Source organism: Haliotis rubra, unplaced genomic scaffold (genome assembly GCF_003918875.1).
Source record: "Haliotis rubra isolate DU_JTF1 unplaced genomic scaffold, ASM391887v1 Scf46, whole genome shotgun sequence".
NCBI lineage: Eukaryota > Metazoa > Mollusca > Gastropoda > Lepetellida > Haliotidae > Haliotis > Haliotis rubra.
Window position 1 is genome coordinate 2,297,364 of NW_025767146.1, and position 14,226 is coordinate 2,311,589.

Below are 14,226 nucleotides of genomic sequence, written 5' to 3' on the forward strand. Positions count from 1 at the left end.
GCTGCTTGGAACATCACATCAACACTGTCTCAGCCATACAGCAGCAACAGAACTACTTTTGAAAAAAACATGGCCATGATGTTGACAGACCTTAGATTACAATAGTTTGAGTGAGTCAGGGATTGGAACTTATATTCAGCAGATCATGACTGCTAAGGGAGGTAACTCTGCACAGTCAACGGAAGAGCTTTAGACCACTATAGATATACAACTAGGAAAGATGACACATCTTTGATTTATTACAGAATACATGCACCAGTGAAAAACATCTGAATACATTCAAATACAATAACTTAGCACTCTTGTATGTCACTGACATGCTATTTACAATTGTTGTATGGTAGTATAATTTGTGCATACATGTATTACAAAAATGACCCGTGTAATAAAATCTCCAGATTTAGGGAAAATTCTCCCCGGACAGTAAACTGTTGCAGGTAGGGCAGATTTATACCCAGATATCAGAGATAATTTTGTAAAAAAAACAAAATACTGGAGGAGACTGGACTACAATGAGCAAATCAATGTACGATGTGATGCATGTGTACTTTATGTAGTAAAATGTAATATTGGATATCATGCCTGGTGATATCACTGTTCAGGTCTCTACAAGTACTTTACACAGTAACAACCAAAATCTGCACCAAACTGGATGAATGTACTACCGTACTTTCAAGTCGGATATTCTTATCTTGTCTGTCCATGATCTACAAAACTGATCTTTCAAGTATATACAAAAAGAACAAACCATGGGATTCTCTCGAGCAACTTTGAGTGGAAGCTTATTATAGGGGATTTGCAGATACTGTGACAGATTCTGCCAATTCATTGTTCATAACTCATAAAAGTCCTTTGTTCTCTTTTCTGATGTAAATGAATATAAGCGGGTGGGTTTGAAAATGAGGCAGGGTGTTTTAAGGTAAGCACAGGAATGAAAGAGATTGATTTCATACAACTTTGAGTGATATTCCAGGTGTATCATGGAACCCCGGATTGGAAGAGGTCAGCAGGTTTTACATGATGCACACAACACCCCAACAAGTGGCTCTACTTTTTTCTTGATCGAGTCCCTGATTTTCATTTCTCCAGGCTGTCAAACTAATTTTTCTAACTTACAAAACCCAAAGTCATAATGATTGATCTCATGTTCTTATGAGTGTGAGAAAATCCATTTAGATAATGACATATGGAAGGGTCGTTCAGGAAATGGTCTGTCAGGAAGGCTTGTTTTCCTTGCCATCAAACATGGACTTCAGCAGCTGCTTCTGAGACTCCCCGGATCGGAACAACCTCAACATTAGGGACGGCTTTCCCGGGGATGGCACAACATCTTCATCCAGCTGGCCGCAGGGAGGGGTAGTCAGACTGTCGGATGTGTTCTTCAGCACAAACTCGGGGAGGTTGCACGGGTTGAAGTCACAGTGCTTCTTGTGTGAAGCTAGCTGCTGGAGCTGCCCCACAAACTCACAGCCAGCACCTCTGTGGGGACAGGCCACCTGGCACAGACAAGCACCAGGGGTTACTACAACATCAACTACAGACTACAACAGTTACAATGAGTCACCTTACAACAACATATACCACTCAGAGGAACATTCTTTCACATTACTAAAGTTAATCTGCCATTGTATACACTGACCTAAACATTTCAATCATCCACGACTTTCCAGTCCTTGCTGTCTTCACTCTATCGTCATACATACACTGGGACCGTTTTTCGCCACTGCTTTGTTTGGAACCCAGTTTGAAAAGCATGATACTAGAAACAAGCCCTCAAGAAAAAAGAGCAAGAGAAGTCCTGTGTGAAGTTAGTGGGTGGAGATGGGAATGACACTTCCAAGCTGAAGCTTTGGGTGGTGAAAGGATCCAGGTATTTACATTCACAATTGGGATGTAATAAACTGATAATTGATCATGCAGTTCATCTGATACATACATAATAGTGTGGTCATTTCAATTAAGCTTTGGTCATGTGGATTAAGATCAGAAGGCCTGTGGTTAAAATTTGATCTTGGTACACAGAAACGTTATGGCCTCTACATCATTATACCTTGAACAATAAGACACTACAATGATATAGGTGGAATACTGCAAGTTCTGCATTTAACAACACACAAAGGTATATACCATCTGGTCCCCAATGATGTTCTCCAGGATAAAGTCATTGTGGAGCTGGTGGGCTTGGAGGGGTTTCCTGTACAAAACATATGGATGTCAGTTACATCATAAAGGTGACTCAACATCACTTTCAGCAGTACTTGAGGTAAAACACGTGTAGTGAAACCCATAATCAGTGGATCCTGGCAGGGCAAGGGGATGCAACTCAACAGAAGGAACTGCCGTAAACCACAAGTGCTGGTACATTTGTAAATGACTCATGATACAAGTCAGCAGGAAACGAAGGTCCCTCTTCTTGTAATTTTTGTATGTGAACTTATCCAAAGTGTAAGAAGAACACCTGGATTTGCTACTGAGTGTTACATCCAGTATACATCTCATTATAAGAACAATCCTACATTGTATTTGTGGTAGTAAAATATATATAGTCACAAATATACATATGCCTGCATTCTGTTCTATCAATCCATATTAGTTAGTGCTACTTTCATACTTTAACATAGCCTTACGAGTCATAGCGCTAAGACGATAGAAGCTTCCATACCTTAACATAGCCTTACTACAGTCATAGTACTAAGACATTAGTAGCTTCCATACCTTAACATAGCCTTACTACAGTCATAGCGCTAAGACAATAGTAGCTTCCATATTTTAACCAGTCATAGCGCTAAGACGATAGAAGCTTCCATACCTTAACATAGCCTTACTACAGCCATAGCGCTAAGGCGATAGAAGCTTCCATACCACATTAGTTAGTAGCTTCCATACCTATTTTAACATAGCCTTACTTCCATACTTAAACATAGCCTTACTACAGTCATAGCTAAGACAATAGATTCCATACCTAGCTTCAGTGCAGACATTAGTAGCTTCCATTTAAACATAGCCTTACTACAGTCATAGCAATAGTAAGACAATAGTAGCTTCCATACTTTTAGCCTTACTACAGTCATAGTGCTCAGACATTAGAAGCTTCCATACCTTAACATAGCCTTACTACAGTCATAGTGCTAAGACATTAGTAGCTTCCATAAACATAGCCTTACTACAGTCACATATAGCCTTACTTCCATACCTTAACATAGCCTCACAGTCATAGTGCTCAAGACATTAGTAGCTTCCATATAGCCTTAACAGTCATAGCTACATAGCTTCCATACCTACTACAGTCATAGTGCTAAGACATTAGTAGCTTCCATACCTTAACATAGCCTTACTACAGTCACAGTGCTCCTTAGACATTAGTAGCTTCCATACTTAAACATAGCCTTACTTCCAGTCATAGCCTTACTACTAAGACAATAGTAGCTTCCATACCTTAACATAGCCTTACTACAGTCATAGTGCTCAGACATTAGCTTCCATACTTAAACATAGCTTACTAAGACATATATTTTAACTTAAAGACATAGTAGCTTCCATAGAAACATAGCCTTACTTATAGCTAACATAGAAGCTTCCATACAGTAACATAGCCTTACTACAGTCATAGCGCTAAGACGATAGAAGCTTCCATACCTTAACATAGCCTTACTACAGTCATAGCGCTAAGACGATAGAAGCTTCCATACCTTAACATAGCCTTACTACAGTCATAGCACTAAGACAATAGTAGCTTCCATATTTTAACGAGTCATAGTGCTCAGACATTAGTAGCTGCCATACTTAAACATAGCCTTACTACAGTCATAGCGCTAAGACAATAGAAGCTTCCATACCTTAACATAGCCTTACTACAGTCACAGTGCTCAGACATTAGTAGCTTCCATACTTAAACATAGCCTTACTACAGTCATAGCGCTAAGACAATAGAAGCTTCCATACCTTAACATAGCCTTACTACAGTCACAGTGCTCAGACATTAGTAGCTTCCATACTTAAACATAGCCTTACTACAGTCATAGCGCTAAGAAGATAGAAGCTTCCATACCTTAACATAGCCTTACTACAGTCATAGCGATAAGACGATAGAAGCTTCCATACCTTAACATAGCCTTACTACAGTCATAGAGCTAAGACGATAGAAGCTTCCATACCTTAACATAGCCTTACTACAGTCATAGCGCTAAGACGATAGAAGCTTCCATACCTTAACATAGCCTTACTACAGTCACAGTGCTCAGACATTAGTAGCTTCCATACTTAAACATAGCCTTACTACAGTCATAGCGCTAAGACGATAGAAGCTTCCATACCTTAACATAGCCTTACTACAGTCATAGCGCTAAGACGATAGAAGCTTCCATACCTTAACATAGCCTTACTACAGTCATAGAGCTAAGACGATAGAAGCTTCCATACCTTAACATAGCCTTACTACAGTCACAGTGCTCAGACATTAGTAGCTTCCATACTTAAACATAGCCTTACTACAGACATAGCGCTAAGACGATAGAAGCTTCCATACCTTAACATAGCCTTACTACAGTCATAGCGCTAAGACGATAGAAGCTTCCATACCTTAACATAGCCTTACTACAGTCATAGAGCTAAGACATTAGTAGCTTCCATACTTAAACATAGCCTTACCACAGTCATAGCGCTAAGACGATAGAAGCTTCCATACCTTAACATAGTTTTGCAACAGTCATAGAGCTAAGACAGTAGTAGCCTCCATACTTACAGCAGCCATAAAACGAGTAACTTTCCTACCTTAACATTGCTATACAACAGTCATAACTCTACAGCCTAAGATGACAATAGCTGCTCTCTTTAGCATAGGATTACAAAAGTGCTAGCTGTAAAATCACTTTGTGGAAAAGGCTGCTAATCCTTGACTGAATTCTATCTGTGTCTGGTTATATCTGTGTCCCTCAGTTTCCCCTTGTTTAACCCCTCCACCATGTGTACAGACCAGAGCCTCCTCACCTGTCTTCGGGGCAGGTCCGTCCATGTTTCAGCCAGGGTAGAATACACTGCAATAATACATGGCAAATATCAACATTGGAAAAAAAGGATCTCTCACAAACTGCACTTAAAGGTATTGTGCTAACAATATTGTGTGTAAACTATAAGACCAACAAGCTTAGTACATACTGAAACATACTCAGAAAACTTTAAAAAATTGTATGGTCTATTTTTATACTGATTTGGCCTCCAATTATATATACCTACTGACCAGGATTTTCCCCAACAAACTTGCCCATGAAGAGCCATGTTAGAACTTCAGTAACCCATGCTTGGTGAGGTGATTGGAGTGATCACTAGTCAGATTTGCTGACTTAGTGGAATACCAGTTGTGCAGATGGATGCCAGTCATGTCAATCACTGGACTGTCAGGTCCAGACTTTATTATACAGACTGCTGTCATATAGCTGAAATATTGCTGAGTATGGCCTTAAATACCAAACAAACAAACTGAATGAAAGTATGGTTGTACCTTTTTACAGAAACTGTGACCACATGGGGCCCTCTGTGGTTCTGAGAACACCTCCTGGCATATTGAGCAATACAGGTGGTGGCTTACAGACTCAGGGTTCAAAAAGTAGCGGGGCCTATGAATAAGACAGAAGTAGGAATATGTGAATAAGATGTGAAAGTCAGAAGCATTCTTTAAGAAACAAATCCAAGAAAATGCAGCCCCAACTCATCTCAACCTGCTTACCATTAAAAACCATAGCCCTTTGGCCTCATGGCTACTTTGGGATTCATGTAATTATTTTTATCCAAACCTTACTTTCTTGAATTACATGGGTGAAATCAAGAATTCTTTCCCAGGATATATCCTTACAATGAACATTTCATTGGTAACCATAACACTTAAATCAAATGGCATCACAGATAAATAGTCAGCAAAAGACACTCAGATGGGTTTTTTTTTGCGAAGTGTTCCTTTGCTAGAATCCATTGTTTTGCCAGGATGCATGAAGAAAGAGCAGGCCTGTGATAGTTACAGTGATGTATACATTCTAATGATGGCCTTCTTATGAGCTGAGTAATTACCCCTCTTCGGCTAAAGTGTTTCTTTCGAAATTGTTATCCTGTTTTCTTTTGGACATGATAATTAAATCTGTAAGATTTGAAACCGCCGCGTCTGTTGTCAGGTGTAGCTCACTTCCGTGATGTATAACCGGGACTGTCCAGTAAAAACAATAAATGCAAAATTGGGATTAGGCTGAAATTGTTTTTCAGTGTCCTTCCCTTTGTATGCCTCTCGCCTAACATAATAAGCTAATTTAAATTTAAGAGCAAACATATGCCACACATGTTGAACATCTTCATAAAACCCGTGATAATAATGCGAATCTTATTTCGTTTCGTGGTAGTTTTAGATTTTATGTTGCATTCGGATTTTAACTATCTTCCGGTATAAACACACGTGGAGTGGTGTATTTACCCTGCGTTCATACGTTGCAAACCAGGAGTTTTGTATTAAAAGACAACTTTCAAAATGGCAGAGTTTGTACAACAAAGTATTGAGGAAATGCTTCCAGAGCTGGAGCAAATGGAGAGAGTAAAACTGTTCACTAAAGCAGAAACAAGGTTAGAACTATTACCCTACCTGAGTTTGAGCGAAGTGTCAAGTGTGATGTGAACATTGAGTGAAGGGGTACACATCGTGTTTAATATGAAATCGTTTTCTTTTATATTGAAAACGTCAGGCATGACAATGGGTCAGTTTTCCGAGGTCACAAAATGCCACGTCATAAAACTTGGTTTTGTGGGTGTTGGGTGTATAATATGTATAATTATGTTATCGAAAAGAGAACTCATCCAGCCCAATTTCTGCTGTGTTTCATTAGAGTAATTGACACTTACAACCAACCTTTCAGTGTGAGTGAGTGAGTTTTTACGCAGCACTCAGCAATATTGCAGCAATATGGTGGTGGTCTGTAGAAAATCGAGTCTGGACCAGACAATTCAGTGATCAACAGCATGAGCATCGACCTGAATGATTTATCACATTAGGCCACATACAATAAATTTCTTGTTTCTCATCACTTTTTTTTTTAAAACTGGATAGGTAGGGCAGATTTCATTATATTTTTAATATATTTTCGGCCTACCTTTAGAATACAGCACCACAAACTTTAAAAATACGTCATAATACCCTTTTACGTAATGTAATGTGATTTTGTTCGAAAGCACGATCTCGAAACAATGCCCTATGACGCCTGCATGGCAACACGGTTGTCTTGCTCAGCGAGTGCGTATAAGCTCCGCTCACTGGTGTTTCATCTCTACGAGCTATGTCATTGCATAAGGCCAACGATGTTGAGAGTTTCCAGTAGTTGTATACCGGCGGATGCTCAATATTTTGCAAGCACTAGTTTGAAATATTTTTCTTTTTTCACTAATACGCTCATATTTATTTGTATTACGGGCTGCTGGGGTGTTAAGTGTTGTGTATTTTGTATTTTGTAATTTTTTAAATTTACATATATATTTTTGTCATTCAGTAAGTTGCACCATTACATAGAAAAGTGTTTTATTAGTATTTTTTATTTCGAAGCGGTAATAATGCATTACACTAGACACGTCAGTCGTGTTTGTGCCGGTTCTGTCAATGCATTCTATTTATTAGGATTAATTCAAGGGATTAGGGTTAGGGCTAGGGTTAGGGTTAGGGTTGGGGTTGGGGACCTAGTGCAATATAGTAGGTACATGTCCGGTGGTTCGGTCAATGCATTCTATTTATTAGGATTATTTCAAGGGGTTAGGGCTGAGGGTTTAGGGTTAGGGACCTAATCCAATATAGTAGGTACATGTCCGGTGTAATACGTGAGTACCATTTCTTGTTTTTCTTTTTTGCATTTTAATACTTTTTTTTCACACAAAAACGGGAAACACAAAAAACGTCGAAAGTACATTATGAAATGGGTTAATGTAGAAATTTTGGGCTAATGGAAATCGGCCTTGAATTTGCACTGAAGCCTCTTTCACACGCAACATAAATTTTGTAAAGTAATGATTCGAAGGCTAACTCACCCTCGTGCCGTCACTACATGTCTCCCTCGTTCCTTATTGCGATCCACATTATCCTTACAGTGTTCCCTACATCACTTTTCTGTCACAAAATCACAGATTTATATAAAAGCGTCATTCATGCATACACCGTGAAATCTCGTCTGGCGCCTGGCGTCAACAACCCTTTTCTGTTTGAGGCATATCGGCTCATTCCATACGTTAATTTGTAGATTACGGAATGGGACGAGTGTGCCAAATGGCATCGGATCCATTCGGCAACTGTCCGTAGAATAAAATCGCATGACACCAAGTCTACCCGTAGCATTCGTAATTGTCCGTGACCTATTCGACTCTTTCCGTTCATTTCCGTGACGTCACAGGAATGACTCGATAAATTTGCACATTGTGCAACAGTGTGGACGTAGCTCAATCGGTTAGCTGTCGAGCTAACAATCCGAAGGTCGCGGGTTCGCGTCCGACGGGTTCTCACAAACTGGTTGCTTGTCTTAATGACATGTGACCTACGGCAGAGATCGTCCCCACGAGAAGTTGTGGTGCTGTATTCTAAAGGTGCTCCATATTTTCTTCTGATTTTCTATACAATGTTAGTCGTTCTTACAGTATTATCTGCATGTTAGGCTAGAATGCACTTTACCGGGTGCAGCCCTCGCTGCTCCTTTTACGATCCTTAGGGTTAAGGTATGCCACCCTTTACGATCTGTAGGGTTAGGTTTTAGGGTTAGGCACCCTTTACGATCCTTAGGGTTAGGCACCCTTTACGATCCTCAGGGTTAGGGAACCCCAGCAGCGCTAATTAATCTGAAAAAGTGTGCCCGGTAAAGTGCAGTACTCCTGCATGTATCTGCTATGTGTCTGTGTACAAAATATGCAAATATTATATCAGTTATATGTGTTCTTTTCAAAGTGATTGCATCTTTGTACAATAAATAACCATACAAAAAAACTGGTTTATCTTCAGCTTTATTTGACATATCCTCATGTCAATGGTGATGACAATTAATGTGTCTTTACTAACTTTCTTTGAAGTTTGTTGTAATAAGTACCCATCCACTTTACAGTTACACTTTTATATTATACCCTAACTCTTATTCCGTGTTAGTTCTAGTCTACCACTTGTAGCTGTAACCTAACCATGTGGTTATGAAGTAAAGACTTGCAACCTACCAGCGTCTTTTCCTCATTTATGTTCAAAAGAACATAACAAACTTTGATTATGCAAACTAAAATTTTTTTAAATTAGGGTTGGGCGGTAATGAGAAATAAGAAATTATTTTTATGTGGCCTAACCAATCAAAAAGTAATCAGTAATCATGATTATACAATGCCATTTGGGGGCGGTGGGGTAGCCTGGTGGTTAAAGCGTTCGCTCGTCACGCCGAAGACCCGGGTTCGATTCCCCACATGGGTAGAATGTGTGAAGCTCATTTCTGGTGTCCCCCGCCGTGATATTGCTGGAATATTGCTAAAAGCGGCGTAAAACCAAACTCACTCACTCACTCAATGCCATTTAAAAAGTGGTCAAATGTAACATATGTTATATTTGGGATTACACTTTCTTAGTAAAGTACAGATTCTAGTCCTTTTTAGGGGTTGAATCCCATCCGAGATTTGAACTCACACCCTCAGAGTCAGGCACCTAATCGCCAGCACACAAAGGCAGCCCCCTAACCCGCTCACCCACCACGACTTCCACAAAAATAGAAGTTGGACAACTGGTAGTCTAGACTGCTGACTTTGTGTACCCCTCTGATAAGTGTAAATTGGCTCCGGTGTGGGTTCGAATCCCGGATGGGACTCAACCCCCAAAAGGTACTAGAATCTGTACTATACAAAGGAATTCAAATATAACATATAAGGACAAACTTTATAACAAGAACAACAAGAAGTTAATTGGGAAGTACAGTAACAATGTGATGACAAGGGATTACAAGTAGAAGCTAGTGACAATGGATTACATTTAGAAGCCAGTGGCACGTACAGAGCAGGATGGGTGGGCATGTTTTTACAAGTTGTACAAGCAGTTAGGGTTGGTTGATGAGTTCGTCGTATTCTGAGGGCATGAAATAACCTTGAATTCTGTTAATCATGGGTTGGTGTTCGTTTGATGTGGATGGCTTCAGTTAATTTCCGTTTGGTAAAGTCAGCTTGGTTGGTTGCCAGTATTGTCTATTCTGGTCCAGTTGATTTGGTGATTGGGGTTGGTCTGAATGTGTTCTGAGATAACTGATTTGTTGTCGGATTTGTTTATTGACGCCTGGTTCTCTTTCACTGTGGTGTTGATTGGCCTATATGTCTCGCCAATATATGATTGTCCACAGTTACAGTCAATTTTGTAAACCACACCCTTGGGATTGGATTTTCCGTTGTTGAGGTGGTTACGCCCGTTGGCCTGTAGAAGGTTGTTTAGAGTTCTTGAAGTGGAGAATGTGGTGTATATATCGGCTTGTTGCTTCAGGAGCCTGCTGATCTGGTGTGAGGTCTTGCCAATGTAGGGGATGGAGATTTTATCGGTGCTGGCTCTGGTCTTGGTAGCTTAGTTGATGGTGAAAGGGTTGAAACAATTGTCCTGTTGACTAATTGGGGTGGATAATCATTGAGGTCAATGAACGCTTCTTTGAGATGGTTTATTTCCTCTTGAAGATTAGTAGAACAGATGTTCTTAGCTTTCCTGGTGAATGTGGATATTATACCAGTCTTTACCTGTGGTGGGTGGTTGGACTGGTAATGAACATATTGGTCGTTGTGCATGGGCTTGCGGTAAACTGTGGTCTGGAGTGTGTTGGTAGGGGTGCGGGACACAAGGACGTCTAAGAAGGGCAGTTTGTTGTTGGTTTCTGGTTCCATGTTAAATTTGATGCGGTGGTGTTGGTTGTTTAGATTTTGTAGTAGCTGGTCTGGATCTTGGCCAGGGTGGAGGATGACAAACGTTGTCGCCAACCTTAATTTTCACTGTTGCTCTGGCATAGGGAGGTTTGGGATGCGATACTGAGAGTTTTCGATGAAAGTCCACAGATAGTTCATAGTTATCACAGAGTGTCTTAAGGCAGGCCTTGTGTTGTCGAAGTTTTGCGGCGGGGTCCTTCTTGATCTTGTAGGTGGTTGGGTCTTGCAGCATGTTTTCCACCATGGAGTGGAAGTGGGGCTGGTCTAACACCACAGTGGCCCTACCCATGTCTGCTGGGACAATGATCATATCTGGGTCTTGTTTGAGTTGTTTGATGGCCAGTCTGTCGAATTTGGTGAGGCTGGGTTTTTGAGGTTGTGCCTTCTGTAGAATGTTGCTGATCTGGTGGCGGAGGTAGTCCACTTTGCCCCCAGGGGCCAGTTGTTGCAGCCCCTTCTCAATGGTGGTGATGAAGGATCTGCGTTGATCTTGGGTGGCGTTGGGGCAAACTTGAGTCCTTTGGCAAGGACAGTGGTTTGTTGTGAGGTGAGCTGTTTGTTGTTGAGGTTCACAACATATGTTATAATCAGTAATCAGCTTCGTCCTTAGACTGAAATAAGTTCTAACATTTGGCCTTTACTTCTTGAGTAACAGCCATTGATTGATGTGACTGGCTTTATTATCATCCAATTGCAATGAACGATATCTGTCTGTGAATTCACTCACATTTTATCCAACAAATACACTGTAAACGTGTATGAATTGGCAATGTCTTAAATTCTCTGCATCCCTCTATCAATGGAGGAAGTACAGGTATAGATATTATGTGTGTTGAAGGCAAATCCTGAAGAAGCGCCAATCCTATGAGTACAAGCTGCGGCGCCGGACCAAGTGTCGTGAAGATTTCCTGCAGTATATACAGGTGAGCCAGGAATCTGAAGTGTTAACCTCCAAGAATTACAACATTCCCAAACATGCCATATATCAAATTTGCAGTTATCAGGTTATTGTTTGTGGAAATTCATTAGCCTTTATATCAATATGTGATACATGTCAGTTTCCAAATTGATTGCTGCGTAGCTGTTCTTAAACAATGTTGAAGATTCAAGATTACACCTGACTCGTATCATTATGACATTGCTGAAGAAAACTTTGGTTCAATAATTTCTAAGAAGCAAATTTCAATTTTCCTTTTTTGACACTATAATGGGCATGATTTGACTGAAAGCTTGTCTGGCTTGTAAAGATCCTACTGTACAAAGGCCTTGCTGAGGAGGTTTTAATCGGGAAAACGCACCAGAAGCCTTCCAGGTATAACAGTTAACAAAACACACCCAAGCAATGGTAATCTTAACATGTTGAACATTTATAACAAATAGTCTGGAGAATATTGGGTATGGTCATATCTTGCTGTATGGCCTGCTTATGCATGTTGTGGTCAAGGTAACCATGGTAACTTAACGATACATTTATGAAGACTTGCGATTTGATTATACTGTTTACCTTGTATGTGTCTTCTTCGTGTGTTTCAGTATGAAGTTAATGTTCTTAAGCTGGTGGAGAAGAGGAGAGAGGTAACTGATAGAACTTGACAAGATTGGCAATATTTGTTCAGTAATTACATCAGGTTGTCTGAAGTGAATATTACATCAGGCCATGTCATGTATGCGTTGTGTAGTATTGTCTCCAGAATGTTCTGATATCAGTAGATAAGCTGCGATGCACAGTCGGCCATCATGGCTTGCTGTATCCGAATGTTCCGTGAAATCCTTCACAAAACACATGCACAAGGACACAACAAATGAGTGAGTGTAAGTGAGTTTAGTTTTATGCTGCACTTGGCAATATTCCAGCTATATGGCGTAGTGGTGTGAGGATTCATCGATATGCATCGATCCATGGGCCGCCGATACAGGGAATCAATACAAAGTTTTACATTGGCGTACATCCCTATACGATACTTCAAATGGGCCCTGATACATCGATGTTTAACTTGGAATATTGCCAAATCGCGATATCTGTCATGAAGAAACACTTACTTTTGTTTGATGATTAAAATATATACTTACTTATTTTCCCTTCATAAGTAAACGTTTTCTCAGAAATACTTGCGTCAAGACCTGTGTCAGACAAAGCACTTGCATGTTATTGACATTCACAAAGTCCATGTATAAACTTAATTATCTCGTTTCCGAAGGAACATTGAAAATACGCTGGCGGAATTTGACAAAATACTTAAAAATGGTTTTGTTTTGATCTTAAGGTATTTTATAGTTGGTGTTAGAATTAAAGATTTTAGTATCATGATACGTATCATATTGCCACCCTTATATCGGGATTCGTATCGTATCGCAGATGCAGTGCACAATACTTTGGCAATATATCGTCGTGACTAACATTTTAGTATCGTGATGTATCGTATCGCAGGTTGTATGCCAATACCAGCACTAATATGGCGACAGTTTGTAAAAAATCGAGTCTGGACCAGACAATCCAGTGATCAGCAGCATGAGCATCAATCTGCACAATTGGGAACCGATGACATGTGTCAACCAAGTCAGCAAGCCTGACCACCCGATCCCGTTAGTCGCCTCTTATGACAAGCATGGGTTACTGAAGATCAATATTCTAACCTGGACCTTGACGGGTACAACAAATGATGATTTGCTCATCAAACAAGTTTGACAAAAGTGAGAAGTTCGTCGGATGAACCTATCTTTCAATGACCACTAAGTTTTTATGAAGACTGGATGCAGGCATCAAAATTGTTTTGTCTACATGTAGATATTTATTCAGATACTTATTTCTAGTACATTATTTGACATGCATTTCTTTGAGGGTATTTGTTTTCTTCCCTGGTTACATCAGCTGAATATTGTGATCATGAAGTTGTCATCATAAACATGAGTTTATACAGTTTACCAGGTAATTGATCTGATGTGGTCAGCCCTATATACAATCTCCTGCCATGTTGTTCCAGGGTTCCGGGTGTACGTACAAGAGATTGGAGATTGATGTGGCCATTATTCAGCGGATCCACAAACTGTTCCGGGTACGTGTCCCTGTCAGAAACATGTAGTCTTTATTCAACACGGTTCAGATGCATGTAGTCTTTATTCAACATGGTTCAGATACATGTAGTCTTCATTCAACACAGTTCAGATTGCATGTAGTCTTTATTTAACACGGTTCTGATACGTGTAGTCTTCATTCAACACGGTTCTGATACGTGTAGTCTTTATTCAACATGGTTCAGATACATGTAGTCTTCATTCAACACAGTTCAGATGCATGAA

At 40.1% G+C, this 14,226-nt stretch overlaps 2 protein-coding genes across 2 annotated transcripts in view; one reads left to right on the forward strand and one right to left on the reverse strand.

The window, feature by feature from the left end:
- Positions 1 to 221: 221 nt before the first annotated feature.
- Positions 222 to 6,171, reverse strand: LOC124290181 (RING finger protein 151-like). The gene is made up of 5 exons (XM_046726877.1): positions 6,061 to 6,171; positions 5,498 to 5,612; positions 4,987 to 5,033; positions 2,128 to 2,194; positions 222 to 1,496 (listed from the first exon to the last, which is right to left on the reverse strand). The coding sequence occupies exons 1-5, from the start codon at positions 6,114 to 6,116 to the stop codon at positions 1,215 to 1,217; spliced, it is 567 nt and encodes a 188-aa protein (XP_046582833.1). The 5' UTR covers positions 6,117 to 6,171; the 3' UTR covers positions 222 to 1,214.
- A 246-nt stretch (positions 6,172 to 6,417) lies between these two features.
- LOC124290177 (U3 small nucleolar RNA-associated protein 6 homolog) overlaps positions 6,418 to 14,226 on the forward strand; it is a 184,464-nt gene continuing 176,655 nt past the window's right edge. The window contains exons 1-4 of the mRNA XM_046726871.1: positions 6,418 to 6,600; positions 11,768 to 11,852; positions 12,463 to 12,504; positions 13,911 to 13,982. Of these exons, the coding sequence (XP_046582827.1) occupies positions 6,509 to 6,600; positions 11,768 to 11,852; positions 12,463 to 12,504; positions 13,911 to 13,982 (291 nt within the window). The 5' untranslated portion in view covers positions 6,418 to 6,508. The remainder of the gene's footprint in view (positions 6,601 to 11,767; positions 11,853 to 12,462; positions 12,505 to 13,910; positions 13,983 to 14,226) is intronic.

Bases quoted from the DNA above. Each gene is read 5' to 3' on its own strand.
- LOC124290181 (XM_046726877.1), bottom strand. From the start codon at position 6,116: ATGTCCAAAAGAAAACAGGATAACAATTTCGAAAGAAACACTTTAGCC. The intron at 5,034-5,497 runs GTACAACCATAC...GTATTATTGCAG, and splicing joins GTCACAGTTTCTGTAAAAAG to TGTATTCTACCCTGGCTGAA. The intron at 1,497-2,127 runs GTATATACCTTT...TGTCTGTGCCAG, and splicing joins ACATCATTGGGGACCAGATG to GTGGCCTGTCCCCACAGAGG.